Source organism: Aricia agestis, chromosome Z (genome assembly GCF_905147365.1).
Source record: "Aricia agestis chromosome Z, ilAriAges1.1, whole genome shotgun sequence".
NCBI classification, from domain to species: domain Eukaryota; kingdom Metazoa; phylum Arthropoda; class Insecta; order Lepidoptera; family Lycaenidae; genus Aricia; species Aricia agestis.
Genome location: NC_056428.1, coordinates 28,423,888 through 28,436,891, shown reverse-complemented (window position 1 = coordinate 28,436,891; position 13,004 = coordinate 28,423,888). Strand labels below are relative to the sequence as shown.

Genomic DNA, 13,004 nt, shown 5'->3' with positions numbered 1-13,004 from the left:
AATGAGTTAATTATTATTATTACAAAATGTACAAAGGTTAAAAGATTGATTGTGATTGGCTATTACTATTAGAAGGAGATGTACAGAAAGGGATAAAAACATTTACAAAAATTAGAAAGGGAAAAAAATTGAATAAGAAATATTTACAAGGTAATTATGATTGCCGCGCGAGAAACTGGCCGCGCCGCGGCGCGCGGCGCTGGCATCGCCCGAGTATAAATATGGGCTCTCGCGGCCCGCGAATTCAGTCCGCGCGCGCATTCCATACCGACGCCGTCTCGCTGCCGGTCGACGCCGTGCCGGTAATAATTGTAGTGCCGCCATTTTGTGAAGATGGAAACTCTGCAAACGCCATGAAGACCGTAGCCACGCTGCGAAGATCCCTCGCTCGACGTAACCTCGATGTGAAGACGCGTAGTGTTGTTGCGAAGAATTCTTATTAGAAAAATGCCTTTTTCAAGGCCGGTTCATGTCCGGTATTATTACACGGACAGCTGTTTCTCTCGTCATTGCGAACGTACGTTCTTTGCAGAGCGATTTTCTCCTGTGTTTCAACTTCTATAACGAACGTATACAAAGACGGCGTGCGTTCTTTTCAGAGCGCGTTGTTTTCTTTGTTTCATCGGCGAACGAACGTAGGTACTGCTACAGTTGTATGTCGTACTGCCAGATATTTACGTGAAACTTTATTTTTAACCCCCGACAAAAGAGGGGTGTTATAAACTCCGTGGCATCATAGCATCCAAACGGGTGGATCGATTTTCATCTAGTTTTTTTTGTTTGAAAGCTGACATGATCGAGAGTTCTTAGCTATAATTCACCATCATCAACCTGCTCTGTGCTAGAAAATCGCGGTTTATCTGGTTCGTGAAAGGCCGTTAGCAACTTGCAGTCGTTTGATGAGTTTTATAATGTGTTTGGGCTTATTTTAATTGCGACAACCAGTAAAGTCTCCTCTACATATCGGCGGACGCGTCGGCAGATTGTATCTGTGGATGCGTCCGCCGATGTGTAGACGGCGGTTTTTGCTTGTCTGTGGTAGGTTTTTGACGTCGGCCGATGCATCTGCCACACATCCGTTTGGTGTCGGTTTTTCGACACGGATCAAAGGGATCGAGCGCGAATGCAAGGCGCCTATCCACACGTCTGCCGATGTATCAGTATTCGACGGAAATTTAGTGAGAGTGGACTTGTGTGTTTGTCGTCGAAATGGCTAACATGACCAATGAGGAAACATTTCAGTTCGCCCTAATCAAAATTAAATAAATATTATTATTAGGTATATAAGTTAATATTGCCAAAATATTTATTTCGAATATATTTTCAATTACTTTGTTCTGTTTTTGTGTATAGACAGCATCCACCACCTTCTTTTGCTCCATTTTTTATTACTCTACTGCAGTGCACTCTTAGGTAATAATTATAGGTGCTAATTAAGTGTATAGAAGCAGCCGCTACTGTCTCTATATCCATTTTTTGCGGCACGAGTTACGTCTTTCACGATTGAGCACAGACTGATTAACTCACAGATGTGTGAACGGATCGCAATTTATCCGCAGATATGGTTGCGGATGCATTTCCCGACGCATCCGCCGATATGTAGAGGAAGCATTAGACGTAGATAAACAGTAAATATTTGCATGCAACTGCTGCAGCATCACCTGGATTCTATAGGAGCCGAGCTTCTTATGAACTACGAACCCAGAGTGAAGGTTTCATGTTTAGGCTTATATTAAGGGCCTCATCGAAAAGGACATTCAAAAGTAATCATGGGGATATGATCCTGCTGATAGGAATTATTCTGTACTATATACTTAACCAACCCAAGTTTAAAAGGCATGAAATAAAATTAAATTAAGAATTTAAAGAAAAACCGTCAAATAACTTTAAATAGCATACCCCACCTAGCACAGCATGGTGAGATTAGTCACCTAGTACACGGAGGGTTAAATAGATTATGGAACGCGGGGCCGTCGCACAAACAATGGGCGCCGTCAGTCTCGAGTTTTAATAATTTACTATTATTTATTCAACAAATGCACTTATCGCGTCGAATTGATAACCTCCTGTTTTGAAGTCGGTTAAAAACATGAGGAAAACTTAGAACATTAAATAATTTCTCTAAAATGTTGTTTCCAACATTTAAAACTTAAATCCTTGTTGTTTTCCGAATCAGAATTACATCCGCACACTGAACACTTAGTATATCTCATTGTTTATAAGATTATTTATCGTTTCACAACACACACAATTCGTAGAAAACGCGCCAACGTCACTCCTGCGCGCGCATGAATGCAAACTCCAGAGTTTGTCAGCGCAGGCCCGCACCGCCCGCTTCCCGCGGGTACCCCTCCAACCTCCGGTGCTCCGCGCAAGTACATTCGTTTCACTACTGTAAGGAATTGTAATACTGCGACACAACTGAAGTAAAACTTCTTGAGCATGCATGGGCTATGAGAGTAATAAAGAAAGAAAATTGGCGAGCGCACTTCTCCATTCGCCTCGTTCGATCGTTCGTTCTCGTCACGCATTTACCAGCTTACGCCCCAAGTCAAGCGTGCGTAAAGAAATTTTACTTCAAAACTTGGGGGAGGCCTTTGCCTAGCAGTGGGAGTTGGAACAGATGTTAAAAAAACTCAATTTTACTTACACATATTAGTAAGAACAGAAATTATCCATGTAGTTAGTGACACAGCATCTGCGTTTCCGGCTTTGATTATGCCATAAATATATGTCACCTTTGCGAAGCCACTGAGAGGTGTACAAAATGGCTGAAAAAAGTTAAGTTTTACATTAAGAGGGCGGCTAACCCAAAAAATTAAACATCGTCCTTCTCTCTTCACACTCACGCCCGTCTTTCATATGTCAGGTGAAAAAGGGAGACGCGGAATCATCGCCAAGTTAGTTTTTTATTAATAACTAGATGTCCCGCGCGGCTTCGCCCGCGTAAATTAGAAATCTTACAGAATCCGAAGGTACATTTTCCCATAAAAAATATTTCCCCCGTTTTTCCCACATTTTCCTGAGTTTCTTCTGTCGTATTAGTCTTAGAGTAATAATATAATATAACCTTCTCGATAAATGATGAGTCTTACTCGATAAATGATCTATCTAACACTGAGATAAGTTTTTAAATCGGACCTGTAGTTTCTGAGATTGACGCGTTCAAGCAAACATACTCTTCAGGTTTATAATATTAGGTAGATATAGATTTTTTTTAATTATCGCTTGACAAACTCGAGTCTCGATCTAAAAGACTATGATATGGTAGTGATGATGATGATGATGATGATGAAGAATGTAATTTGCATAGTAGCATATGCTTTCTGTTCTTAAAACAACGCCGAAACTCCCAAACTTGTATCTATAAAGAATCAGGAATTCTCTCAGCACCTTCCGAACCACAGTATACCAGGTATATCTCGGTGCAAAATCTTACTTGTTGGTAGCATATGCTTAGAATACTTCTCACGAAACCGAAGTCACCATATGTTTCCCTATAAGTTTTGAGGAGTTCCCTCGATTACTTATGGATCCTTCATCAGATCATCACTTTTCTGAATATAATACCAAATTGGGATGATACCCTATATATCAAAAGAAAAATTTTGAAAATCGGTTAACCAACGGCGGAGTAATCGTTGAATATAAGAAAACGAACATAACACCTCCCCCATTTTGAAAGTCGGTTAAAATTGTAGCCTATGTGTTATTTATTTAATATTTTAATCAGCACATGAATTGAATAACAAAATTTTTTTCAAATTAATCGTAGCACCATCTGTCAGGACAAACTAAAATTGAAATAGAATAATATTGAATGCGATGATAGCGCCGTCCGCCGGATCTAATGTAAAACATTCCAAAATCAACAACTCCTTATAAATAAGAAATTAATTGAAAAAACATTTTCCAGTAGACCAAACTGTAAATCTAAACCATTCTCGAATCTCCACGAACACACACAAAAAATTTCATCAAAATTGGCCAAGATAAGATAAATCCGTTCAGCCGTTCTCGAGTTTTAGCGAGACTAACGAACAGCAATTGATTTTTATATATATAGATTTATCTTTCGATTTCTATATAGTCTTATTAAAAAAATAATCGGACAGAGTAACAACTTAAGTTAGCTAAAATAAAAAAATAATCGGACAGAGTAACAACTGAAGTTAGCTAAAATTGTGTTTATTTATGTACTATGTATTTTGAGACTATGCAATTTTGTCGCGTTCGCGATTCACTTTCACTTTTGTTGAGTTTCAGAACGCGATATTAGGTCCTCCAACGCGCACGCGAATTTGAACTTTATGCAGCGGTAATAAATTACAAATTGACTCTCCATTTTATTTAGAAAACGTTTGTATGGGAAATAGAAAAATGCTGTTTTGAGGATTTTCCCGGCAATTATTCGAATTTTTCTCACCTTTTAAACCTTCCCTAGACCTCCACGAATAATTCAAGACCAAGATAAGATAAATCCGTTCAGCCGTTCTCGAGTTTTAGCGAGACTAACGAACAGCAATTGATTTTTATATATATAGATTTTTAATTTCTCGGTTATGTCAATATGGGTTGCACCAGCTTACTTTAGCTATAACTGTAAATTGTAACTATAACTTTAACTATAACTACAATGCAAAATGTCAAATCTTGGTTAAAGTCAAAAATGGACACCATATTTAATCATAACCTTGAGCTCGACAAGGCTTTTAATGAACGTGGCGAAAAAAGGAACTAACGCTGTCATCATGGAAAAACGCCATTTTTGAAAGTTCTCCTTTACCAGCAGCGCCCCCGTCCACTTTCATTTCAAGCCTTCTCGGACCAGCTCAATATAATAATCAATCTTTCAACATTTGATAAATAGTAACTTACCACTAAAAATGACAGAATGTCTTTTGGGAGTATATTCAGAGCAAAAGCTATCACGGCCCCAACATATGACACAGTAGCAAACGGTACAACTGGTGATTCTAATAATCCCTTATATTTCAAGGTGAAGTAGAGCAGCACATAGATTTGGGTTAATATGATTGGATATTCTAAGTATGTCATCATATTGTAGCCATTTGTATAGTTATACAGTGTAGTGATTGAGAATCTGAAATTTAAAAGAGTTTAATTAAAATTTACATTATCAAAGTTTATACCACGTTTATACTGGCAGCAAAGATATTAAAATATTTTATATCTGGTAGAGTTGCCAACCTTAAATTTAAAAAATCAGGATTGAAGTTACAAAAACCAGGAAAATTTTGTCCAAAAACAGGACACATAGACTTGCAATAGCAAAATTATTATCTAGAAAAATTTGGTACAATTAAGTTATCAATAAAATAATATACTTAGTTAAAACTCAAGTGTATTTATGATAACATCTGGAGTTGTTGCATGGAATTGTTTACATAATTAGTTTGTAAAGGTATTTGTAATTGAGATTATAATAATGTATTAATATATTTCTTGCGAAACAGTCAGAAACATAGTTTTCAAAGTTTACAGTGATGAGACGAATACCACATCTGACTAAATACTATATTATGATGGCTTGATAGATAGAAAATTTAACATATAAATATTTTTCACAGAAACATAAAATATAGTTAGGTTGTAAAGTTATTACATTATTTGTACTACAAAATATTTACGCAGGAACCTAGGTAATTTATATTTTAAGCTGAAAAATAACTCTCTCTCTCTTCCAGTGCCTCTCCAATTACTGAAGGTCATGCTCCGAAACTTTTCCTTGTCCAAAGCGAGTCTGAAAAGTTCTTCAACAGACTTTATCCCTGTCCATTCTCGGATATTCCTCAGCCAAAATGTTTTGCGTCTCCCTGGTTTTCGTTTCTCGGCAATCTTCCCCATCATTATGGTTTGAAGAAACTTGTACTGTTTGTTCCTGAAGATATGGCCCAGATACGCGACTTTTCTTTGCTTGATGGTACGAACAAGTTCCACCTTGTTACGCATACGTTTGAGTACTTCTGCGTTTGTAACTTTGTCCGTCCATTTTATCCGCAGTATTCGCCGGTACGTCCACATCTCAAATGCTTCCAATTTCTTTCTTAGGTCCTCTTTCATAGTCCAAGCTTCACAACCGTAAAGGACTTGCGGCCAAACATAGCACTTGAGCACCCTGGTTCGTAACTCAACAGAGAGAGAGCGGCTTGTGAGTATTTTGTTCATTTTCATGAATGTTGCCCTCGCTATCTCTATACGGGCACGGATCTCAGTCTCTGATTCCCAGCTTTCTGTTACCCAGGAACCCAAGTATTTGTACTTATCCACTCTCGTCAGCAAGGTTTTGTCCACTTTAATCATTGTATTTTGAGGGTTATTAGCTATAGTCATTATTTTTGTTTTTGAAGCGTTCATCCTCAAACCTGCTTTATGGGATTCATTCGCTAGTCTACTGATAATACGCTGAAGACCTTCCTTGGATGTTGCAATAAGAACCGTATCGTCAGCGTATCGAATGTTATTGATGAGAACACCATTTATGTTGACACCGTCTTCAATATCTTCAAGAGCTCTGCTTGTTATTGATTCCGAGTATACATTGGGAGCTAGAAAATGTACTTAAAACATTACAATCTCGTTGGTAGGTAATTGATTCTTTACATCTTGAGATAGATAGTGAGCTAGAGGGAAAAAATAAAGAAGATGATTCAGCATTTTATCAATATGAACAATTGTACGAAGACATCAAGAGGTTTATCAATAAGAAAATCAGGTCCATGTGTCATAGGGAGAAGTCGACTCCACAGATGGAGTTGCCTACTTTTAGCGGTAGTTTCCAGCAGTGGACGTCGTTCAAGGACTTATTCACGGAGACTATCCACACCAACGCACTTTCTATCAGGCGCACAGAAGATGCAATTTTTAAAGGGCAAGCTCCGAGGTGAAGCTAAGCGTTTAGTTCAACATCTGCAGATTAGCTCAGACACCTGCTGGGAGATATTAAATAATAGATATAATAATAGGAAACTTATTTTTACGTCCCATATCAATACGTTAATGAACCTTCCAGTGTCGCAGCAAGCATCGTTAGGACATATCAAGAGAATCCACGATAAGTCGCTGGAGTCATTAAACACAATCAAAAATTTTGGTGTAGACATAAGTACATGATGGGATCCTCTACTCGTACATATTTTGAGCCAAAAACGTGACGCCGACACATACAACGAGTACGTATCATCATTAAAGCAACCGAGGGAATTATCTAGTCTAAAGGAATTTCCAGATTTTCTTGAAACAAAATTTACGGCGCTAGAGACTTCACGGAAAAAGCAAGAAAATCCGACGGCGAAGCCTAGTACAAAATATACATATAATTTTAATCATAATTCTAATTCAGACAATCGTTTTAATTATAAGAAACCAACATATTTTTCGCAATCGAAAGTATCAAGTAACCGAGTCGATAAACCTGCATATCCGGTAAAAACAGCTTGTTATTTTTGTTCAAACCGCGGACATGGCTTATACTCGTATTATTGCGCAAAATTTCTAGAACTACCTAGTCATTTGAAGCGAAAATTAATCATTGACAAGAATTTATGCAAAAATTGTCTCTACGATCATGAAGGTAAAGGTCGTTATTCCGAATCACGTTGTCGACAATGCAACGGCAACCATAAATCAATATTGCACGATGCATTTTGTAACAGTTCATTCACGCCGAAAAATGCAGAGTCGAAGATTTCGAAACCGGAGGCTGGTAACACTCATGTGTCCGTGGAGGGCAAGGACCCCGAAATTCTGTTGGCAACAGCCATGGTTCGGGTTCAGGCTCGGGATGACACATATCATAATACCAGGGCATTGTTAGATCAAGAATCAGAGACTACGCTCATATCAGAGAGAGTAGCTCACATTTTAGGTTTACCGCGCAAACATTGCCAGGGAACCATAACTGGTATAGGCGAAAAGGAGAGCAACTGCAAGGGTATTATCAAAATCAAGTGTAGGTCTAATCAAGAAGACTTCTCATTCGAAACGGATGCGTATATCATGAATACTTTAATCAAGAATCTCCTCCATCTCATCCTACAGCTTCCCTAAACCAGATTGGCCCGCATTAGAAAATTTGCCCTTAGCTGATCCTTTCTTCAATGTGAGAAGATCAGTAGACCTTCTCCTTGGAGGGGATGTTTTTAACAATTTATTATTGGATGGAATTTACAAGGCCGGACCGACTCTACCTATGGCGCAAAAGACGCGCTTAGGTTGGATTTTGAGCGGTTACGTAAAAAGAAGCTTTAAGTGTAACATCATTGTGCATGATATCAACGACATCAGTCAATTTTGGCAATCGGAAGATATATCCGAGTCATCTTCGATGTCCCTAGCCGACCAACAGGTCGTAGATTTTTATAACAAGACAACTATTCGTCGGGTGGATGGCAAGTATCAAGTGCATCTCCCCTTCAAACAAGAAATAGAAAATAAATTAGGCCAATCAAAATCAAAAGCTATTGCACAGTTTAAACAGTTAGAACGTAAATTTAATAGAAAAGAAAAGAAGAATATAAATTATTTATCAAGGAATACAGACAATTATGACATATGATATACGCGAATAACTCCGACTCATCAGATCACTACTTACCGCATCATTGTGTTATTCGGAATGAATCAACTACAACTAAATTAAGAGTAGTTTTTAATGCTTCTTCGCCTTCTTCGACCGGTTTGAGCCTGTATGATTTGATGGAAAGAGGTCAAAATTTACAGCAAGATCTGCAGAGTCTTCTTATCAAGTGGAGACAATTCAGATTTGGTTTTACATCTGATGTGGAGAAAATGTTTAGAGTAGTATGGTTACATCCGGATGACCAAAAATATCAAAAAATTATTTGGCGAGATTCATTTTTTGACGAGTTAAGCATTTTTCAGCTGACGACAGTGACGTACGGCACCAAAGCGCGCCGTTTCTGGCGATGATGACTCTCCGACGCTTAGCTCAAGATGAAAGAAAGAATTATCAAGACAGTTCTGCTCCAAAGGTGACTGAGTCAGCTTTTTACATGGACGATCTCGTATACGGAAGTCATTCTGTCGAATCAGCAAAGCGTTTGATACAGGATATTGTAGCGATTTTAAAGTCCGGAGGATTTAATCTACGTAAATGGAAGGCAAATCATCAAGATATAATTCCTACAAGTAATAACAGCAGTAATGAGCAATTAAATTATGATTTTAAAAATACTGAGTCATCCAAAACATTGGGCCTTAGTTGGAATCCAGAGCAAGATCAATTTACATTCACATCAAAATTAGACTTTAAGACAAAAATTCCTACAAAACGTATTTTACTTTCGAATATTTCAAATTATTTGATCCATTAGGTGGGCTTTCTCCGATTTCGACTAAAATAAAACTATTATTTCAACAAGTGTGGCAGTTGCAGTTAAAATGGGATGATCCCTTACCGGAAAATATTATTAAGGAATGGGAAAACATGAAAATAGATTTAGAAAATATAAATAATTTTTACATGCCGAGATGGTTAGGTATAACAGAAAATAATGTCATCGAACTTCACGGCTTTTCCGATGCATCAACAAAATGTTACGCTTGTTGTTTATTGCAAGGTAAGCGCACACGGCCAGACGTCGGTAACCATGATAGCAGGAAAATCAAGACTGGTACCTGTAAATAATAAACTTACTTTACCTAAACTAGAGTTATGCGGTGCTCTATTACTTATTAAACTTTTATCAAAAATCAAGAGATGCCTAGAAACAAATTAATACTTACTGCTGGGTCGATTCTATGGTAGTATTAGGATGGATCAATGGTGTACCGGAACGCTGGAAGCCATTTGTAGCCAATAGAGTTAAGCAGATTATCGAAGTGGTGCCGCCCAGCAGCTGGAAGCCGGAAAAGAGAAAAATCCAGCTGATAGCGCTAGTCGCGGTTTGTCAGCATCTCAGTTTAAAGATCATGAACTTTGGTTTAAAGGGCCGACTTGGCTGAAAACTGAAAATTTATCACATATTCAAAAAACATTTGCCACGGATCAAGAAGTGAGAAAAACTAAAAAGGTAGTAGCATCTGTAACTCAAAATCAACAAGAAAATATCATAAAAATATTACTGCATAAATATAGCTCGCTAAGCAAGATTGCGAGAATTTTAGCATGGATATATAGATTTATAAGCAAGAAACAAGTTGTAAATAAATACTTAACAATAAGTGAAATAAAGCAAGCAAGTATAAAAATTATTAAGCAGTGTCAGCAAGAATATTTTAGCGAAGAAATAGAAGCATTACAGAAAGGAAAAAGCGTAGCATCAAAAATCAAGATTTGCATGCTCAACCCTATTCTGGAACAGGATCAAGTTTTAAGAGTTGGAGGTCGTTTAAAACATGCAAATATTAACTTAGACATGAAACATCCTATTATCATTCCAAAAAACAGTCGCTTGTCTGAGTTAATAATAGATCAGTGTCATGAACTTACCTTCCACGGTGGCGCTAAGCTCACTTCGGGGTTCATTCGACAGAAGTTGGTTGGTAGGAGGACTCAAGGCTACAAAGAAGCGCATTTATCAATGTGTTAAGTGCAGAAAGCACAGTCCCAGCCAGCATTATCAAATCATGGGAGATTTACCGACATCGAGGGTGAATCCGTCGCGGCTATTCTACCGTACAGGGGTGGACAACACAGGTCACGTGTTTGTTAAGGCCAACAAGGGCCGAGGTATTCTAACAACAAAGGGCTACGTCTGTATGGTAACAAAGGCCATACATTTGGAGCTAGTTTCGGATTTGACGACGTCAGCATTTTTAGCAGCTTTACGTCGAATGTCAGCCAGGCGAGGAGTGCCGAAAAATATGTACAGCGATCAAGGTACAACTTTCATCGGAGCAAACAAGGTTCTGCAGGAAGAATATCAGCAAATTTTATGTACATACGAAAACACCGAATTTATCAATGAAGTGACGCGCATGGGTATCAAGTGGCATTTCAATGCCCCCTCTTGGCCGTCAGCAGGTGGACTGTGGGAAGCTTCGGTTAAGAGTCTAAAATATCACATGAAGTGGGTGATAGGCGAACAACGTCTTACCTTTGAGGAGTACTCTACATTGCTCTCTCAGCTCGAAGCCTGTATCAATCAGAGACCTTTATGTGCTATGGCCGAAGATCCTGACGACTTAAACTGTCTAACACCATCACATTTTTTAACTAGCGGTCCTCATCTCGCATTTTTCGACACCGAAACAGACTTACGTACTCGTTGGCATCATACACAGAAATTATTCGAGGATATCTGCAAGAACTGGCGACAAGAATATCTAACGCAGCTATCAGTCCGCAGCAAGTGGAGACTACCGCAAGAGAACATCAAGGTCAACGACATAGTGCTCATACAAGATAGCAATTTGTCGGCTGGGATGGCCACTGGGCCGCGTCCTGGAGCTACATACCGGAAGCGACGGTTTTGTGAGGGTTGTTACGTTAAAAACAAAAAGCGGCATCACGAAACGCCCCATAGTGAAACTGTCCATATTGCCTGTTAATCAAGAACAGTCAGATCAAAATATCAAGAATCCGGACGATGATGTAAAGCAAGTATATCACGTTACTAAACCTATCAAGAGAAATAATAATTACAGCTTTTCTAAATTAGTATTTATAATTTTATTATTTATTATGACCTTTATATCAAGCTCAGAAGGTTCATTTAATGTTACACCGCTACAAAATCAAAGTTTATACTTCGACAAGGTGACAAACATGGCTCTCATCAAGGACGAGTGGCGCCTAGTCGTCTACTACGACATGAGTCCCTACTGGGAGGGCTCATTAACAGCTAGCAAGTACTTACATTATTTACAAAACATATGTGATAGTAAACAAGACCATTCACAATGTGCAGCGATCATGTTACAACTACGTCACGGCTACGAACAATTAAGTCACTACAACAATGTTATAATGAATAAGCAAACTTCGCGCACGCGACGAGGACTGATAAATGGAGTCGGTAATATAGCAAATTCTTTATTCGGAATTCTGGATAGTAATTTCGCTGAAAAATATGAACAAGATATTGAGCTTATCAAGAGGAATCAAGAGTATCTCGCCGTACTCTGGAAGAATCAGACCTCCGTCGTTGAAGCCGAATTCAATTTGTTGAAGCGTACAGAGATTATCATGAACCAGCAGCACAAGCTTATCAATCTACGTTTAAATAAGGTTGAACAACAGCTGAATGCCGCTAAAAAGGAAAATTTAGAAAATAATGATTTTATACTCTCCGCAATAGTCGCCAGCAATTTACTTAGTCATCTAAAAGAAATGCAGAATACCCTGTTAGACACTATGACTAATATATACAACGGCCAGCTCAGCTTACACCTATTGACACCAGACCAGCTTCGACAAGAATTAAATACTATATCAGGAAAAATATCTAAGGACTTGTGTTTACCATTTGAGAATATAAGCTTACCTAATATTTATCATTAATAAAGGTTAAAGCTAGAATGTCGACAAATTATTTACTATTTGAAACAAAAATACCTCTAGTTCACCGTCACAGTTTTGAAATTCATAAAATCATTGCCGTACCACGTTTAGTAAACAATAGCATCATGATTAATATAAAACCCGTATCAAGTTACCTAGCGATTAACCTTAAAAGGGACGCTATGCCTATGACTGAAAGTGACCTAAAATCGTGTCTGCAGCAAGAGTCAGGCACTCTATTATGCAAGAGCAAGTCACCAGTGTACTCCCTGAAAGACGACGAGAGTCTCTGCGAAAATTTTGTATCGTCAATGAATGTACAATTATAACATGTTTTACACTACTAACAACATCATCTCAGTTACATTTAAAGGAATTTGAACGAAAAATTCCTTTGTACTTCTCAATAACTTATAAAGTCTTCTTAGCCGTGATAATTTTCTTGTTAAATTTAGCATATTTCCTACTCCCGTGAATTTTTCCACATATTTTTCAGAATCAACCGTTTAGCTAATAG

The 13,004-nt window shown here is 38.1% G+C and overlaps 1 protein-coding gene across 3 annotated transcripts in view; it reads right to left on the bottom strand.

The window, feature by feature from the left end:
- LOC121739042 (solute carrier family 66 member 3) overlaps window positions 1–13,004 on the bottom strand; it is a 28,376-nt gene that overhangs the window by 5,838 nt on the left and 9,534 nt on the right. For all 3 annotated transcript variants that reach the window (XM_042131354.1, XM_042131355.1, XM_042131353.1), the window contains 2 exons: window positions 4,879–5,104; window positions 2,651–2,771 (listed from right to left, as the gene is read on the bottom strand). In XM_042131354.1, coding sequence (XP_041987288.1) covers window positions 2,651–2,771; window positions 4,879–5,104 — 347 coding nt within the window. The remainder of the gene's footprint in view (window positions 1–2,650; window positions 2,772–4,878; window positions 5,105–13,004) is intronic.